Raw genomic sequence first — 4,419 nt, forward strand, 5'->3', positions numbered from 1 at the left:
TCCGTATGGGTTCTTGACACTTCTATTCTCCAAACTGTAGGATGTTTAACTGTAATCTGTTGTCCATGACATTCCTATCCCGTCCATATATCCCAATTTTCCCTACCAAGCCATGCAATGAACCCCAAGACCAAATCTATAGTATGCATGTTGTTGAAAGAAAAAAGAGAGCAAATTTCTCATCCTCATACTTATATCTAATATAGTCTCAGGATAACCAGCAGTACCGCTAGCCCTGAATTGAATGTAAAAAATAAAACAAAGAAAACCGCTAAACAATAGTATAACAAGCAGCCTCGTAGCTGAGGGGTTATATTGCTTGTCCCCTTAAGTGGACCATCATTGCATGTATATAAGTGACATGCAAGAAATGGATGAAGTCATAACAAAAGGGGTATAATAATAATAATAGCAGACTGCCACAGAATGATAAAATCTGAACCAAAGATGAATGCTCCGGATTTAAGATAAGGAGAGAAGAAAAGGGGGATACGACGCTTCAGAAGATGGGCAAAGCGTCTGTTGATATGGGTCTGCGTTGACAAGGTTCACCAAGATGTGAGTATTCATCGCTTCGATAGCGCCATTGATCTGTCGCATGGTCATGATAACGGCGCCACGAATTGCGGAAGTAAGGTTCAGGTCCAAGGCCCGATCGTTCGAGCTGGAGTAGACCACCACGATCTCGGTCGCTCACAAGCACGTTAAGATCTTGCCCATCGTTCGTGAACGCAACGCCACCGATCTCACCAAAGATGTCCACGGTCTGCTTCCTCCCAAATGTTTGGGCATCGATGACGTTGACATAATCAGCCTCCTCAGCAGCGACAAGGACTCTTTCGCCGCTGCCAACTGGGGAGAAGCGCAAATTTCTCACTCCAGCCATCTCAGACCTGATAGTGCACAAAGGCGTGCTCACTCCCCTCGAATCACACCAACGGCGAGCATCCCAAATCTTCACGCCCTTGTCCTGGAAACCGGTAGCAACTGTCCAGCCGTCGTCAGACCAGTCGCAGGCAAACCCGTAGTCACGATGTCCAGACAGCTCCTGCTGGATCTCGCCAGTATCAGCATCAGTAATGAGAACTTTGAAATCGTCCCCAACCATTACTCTCAAACGGCCATCCGGGGAGATGCGTGAGCAGTTGAGCGGGAATCGATACCTGCTCTGCATCACGAATTGCTCTGTATTTAGATCCAAAAGACGGAATCCATGGTCGTTGCTTGAGATGGCGGCTACGGGCCCAGAAGATTGCCGAGGCTTGTAGATCTGAACATGGTTGGTGATGCCGCCCATGTGTTCAGTGATAGTCCCTTCGGAGTAGTCTTTCTTGTCGTCAGACTCTAAGCTTTTCAGGTAGTATTCGCCGTTGAAAGTCCCCGCAAACAATGCCCCGTGATTCGCATCGAGAGTAGAAATAAGAGCTCCAAGGCCAGTTATGTGATTATTGTGGAGGGCAAGTTCTGTTTGTCCAGAAGCGAGATTGATACGGTTGACTCCGTCGCCTCGAGGGTAGTAGACTTGTGACATCGATGGACAAGCCAAGACACTGCGAAGCTGAAAATGAGCAAGATAGACATCCTGACGGATGGTGTATCTCTTGAATCTCATAAAACTCTCAGAAGGGGGGATATCAACATCAACCATATGAGGCTAGGCAGGTTAGCTTTTGAAGTTGAGAAAACGTAGGGAAGCAAGTTACTTACGCTCCATCTATCTGAGCCCTCCTTGTTGACATAATTCTTGAAAGTGTCATTACGTCTTTGGCGTGCATACCTCCGAGTGGTGTTCATGGACTCCCAGTCCAAGCCCTGCATATCACAACGATCGCCAAGAAGGTCATCGTAACCAATCTCACGAGGGTTTTCGCGTGCTTGTCGACGAATGTCTTCTGGACAAGGCGCGTTTAGTCGTGGCGCAAGTGATGAAGAAGCAAACCGGGCCTGATATGCCCAGTGCCTCAGGAAATCAACCAAGCCCAGGTTTTCAGACCCAAACATAGACGGGTTGGGATTGCTGATAAACGGAAGACCGATAGGAGTCATCGGTTCAGGAGTCTGAGTTTGAGGCGGCTCGGCCGCGTTGTCACCAGGTACGATGTCCCATGGCGCAGGTGGTGGAACGGCATCCATGATTAAATCGGAATCGGCTACGGTGGATGATAGTATAGATTGTGAGAGATAGTTGGTTGGGCCTGCAACGGGGGCTGCCCCGTCATTGTCCTCTTCAATTAAAGTATGATGGTGATGCGATGGATTCTGAGGTTCGCTGGAAGTGTCGTCGTTCAAAGGGGCGCCTCCTTCGCTGTCGCTCATCTCAAGGTCATAGTCGACGCTCTGGTATTGAGGAACGTAGCCAGGATGTAGATCGAAAAGTGCAGGTGAGGTCCAAGGATCTTCAAGCTGGGGAGCATTAATGGAAGCTTCCGAGTCGACGTCGATGTCTTCTTCCTCTTGATTCTGGTCTTGGTCTAGGTCGGGATCGGAATTGGAATCAGGCTCGGGGGTTTCTGATTCGGAGTTGTAGACATTGATATACGTATTTGACGTGTATTGGGTGTAGTTTTCCTGATGCAGGAAGCTAGAGTTTGTAAAAGTATGATCGATGGTTCCTACAGCGAAGCAAGTCGCATTGGTGGCGGCGATGGCGGCAACGGAGTCGACTTCCTCGGAGAGCGCATCTGTCATGGGCGAATCGATCACAGGCTCGGAAAGGACATAAGACTGCTGGGCAGTGGAGATGGGAGCAGAATTGTACTGGGACTGGCCCGTGTGAGTTTGTGAGTATGTCTCGAAATCGTGAGGGGCGTTGTCGATGACAGTGACGGTATTGATGGATTGGGGATGATCAGTCTGGAAAGCCTCATCCCACCGAAGAGCCTCGACGAGGTTCACAGACGGATCAACAATGGGTGACGTTGAATCTGCAGCTGGCGGAGGAATGTCGAGTGAGCGGTTCTTGGAGTTGCTAAGGGCGGCTCGGCGCATCGTGAGATCAAGGACCAGCTCGGCGATGGAGCGTAGGGGAAAGCCGATGTTTTTCTACAGTGGGATGGCCCTTGGATGAGTGGCAGAAGGCTTCTGCATACGGTATGGTCAAGATCCAAAAGGGGGGCTGAAGAGGCCAGAAAGGCTTGGATTCGCTCGCGTGCTAGAGGCGTGTTGGCGGTCTAGCAGATTGGCAGTCGTTGCTTTTTAATAGCGAGACAGTTGTCTCTGATTTCAAGACGATGGAAGATGGAGGGAGGGGGGCGCTCCAGGCTAGAGCGGCGACAGTAGAGACAGTCAAAGGTGGGCTGCAGATCGAGGTGGACTGCAGTGAATTAGACTAGACGAAGATAGCGCGTTAAAACTGTCTGTCGTTGGCGTCAACGGTTGGCAGATGAGGCCGAGGAGCGGGTATCGATCGTGTCAAAATTATGCGCGATGTACAATACCGGGCGGTTTGGAGGTTATGTACTTTGTCCGCTAGTTGTAATGCCTACTACCGATATCCATACGGCATATCGAGACGTAATGCCAGCAAGGGTGCAGCCAACAGGGCATATGGGGTACCTATAATGGGAATGCAATGTTGGAAGCAGCAAAGAAGAAGGTCTGAAGCAAGGGTCGGTTAGGTTGCGGCGAAGCAGAGTCAAGTCAGACTGTCAGACTGTCATGCGATGTGTTTGGAGTGAGGAGGAGCAAGTGAGCGGAGGGGGGAATGCGGTATAGTTTTGTCGAATATGAGAAACCCGAGGTCGACATGATAGATGATGAAACTCGACGGCGCGTGGGCCTACTAAAGTTAAGAGAGGGTGAGCTAATAACTTAGGTAGTTGAGCTAACGCTAACACGGTACCTAGTAGCCACAACAAAGTGCAGTGCAGTCCCAGCAGGAGAAACACCTAAAAAGGCTGCCCGCATTTAGGTAGGTCAGGTAAGTTAGGTACGGAGGGATCGACTCCGGGAATCGCCGCGGCTATTATAAGCTGAGAGAACAAGAAAGAGTCTGTACAGTAGGATACTCGATGTGCCTTGTTTCAGCCTTTCGCCATTGATGGTTGAGTGATGGACAAAACATCAGCTGAAGCTAATGGCGCCGCCTCTTTTACAAGCTGTGATGATGGATGATGGCAATATTACAGCGGCAGGAGGGACTGCGGTGCAGTGCAAAAGCTGAGAAGTTACAAAGCAGGTAGTCATCCCGGTGGAGTGCCGGTATGGAGCGGAGCTTGGGAAGGAAGGATCCATGGGCATGGGTAAGTTCTACGGAGACCAGGATGAATACTGGAGACAGGTGGTTTTTGGGTTTCGACAACCGAAAATACCCTTACATAGGTAGACAGATAGTTAATTACCTACCTGTGCAGTAATTTCTTTTTCTCCGTAGAAAGGTCATCTCAGACTGAGGATATGAAGGATATACAATGAATTGAT

The 4,419-nt window shown here is 49.5% G+C and overlaps 1 protein-coding gene across 1 annotated transcript; it reads right to left on the reverse strand.

Annotated features, from left to right (window-relative positions):
* Positions 1 to 3,203, reverse strand: B0J16DRAFT_21339 (WD40-repeat-containing domain protein). The gene is made up of 2 exons (XM_046122999.1): positions 1,708 to 3,203; positions 1 to 1,654 (listed from the first exon to the last, which is right to left on the reverse strand). Exons 1-2 carry the CDS (start codon positions 2,986 to 2,988, stop codon positions 500 to 502), a joined length of 2,436 nt encoding a protein of 811 aa, XP_045989168.1. The 5' UTR covers positions 2,989 to 3,203; the 3' UTR covers positions 1 to 499.
* Positions 3,204 to 4,419: the final 1,216 nt, after the last annotated feature.

The sequence above is a fragment of the Fusarium flagelliforme genome (assembly GCF_020744385.1).
Source record: "Fusarium flagelliforme strain FIESC 12 MPI-CAGE-AA-0113 chromosome Unknown B0J16scaffold_1, whole genome shotgun sequence".
NCBI lineage: Eukaryota > Fungi > Ascomycota > Sordariomycetes > Hypocreales > Nectriaceae > Fusarium > Fusarium flagelliforme.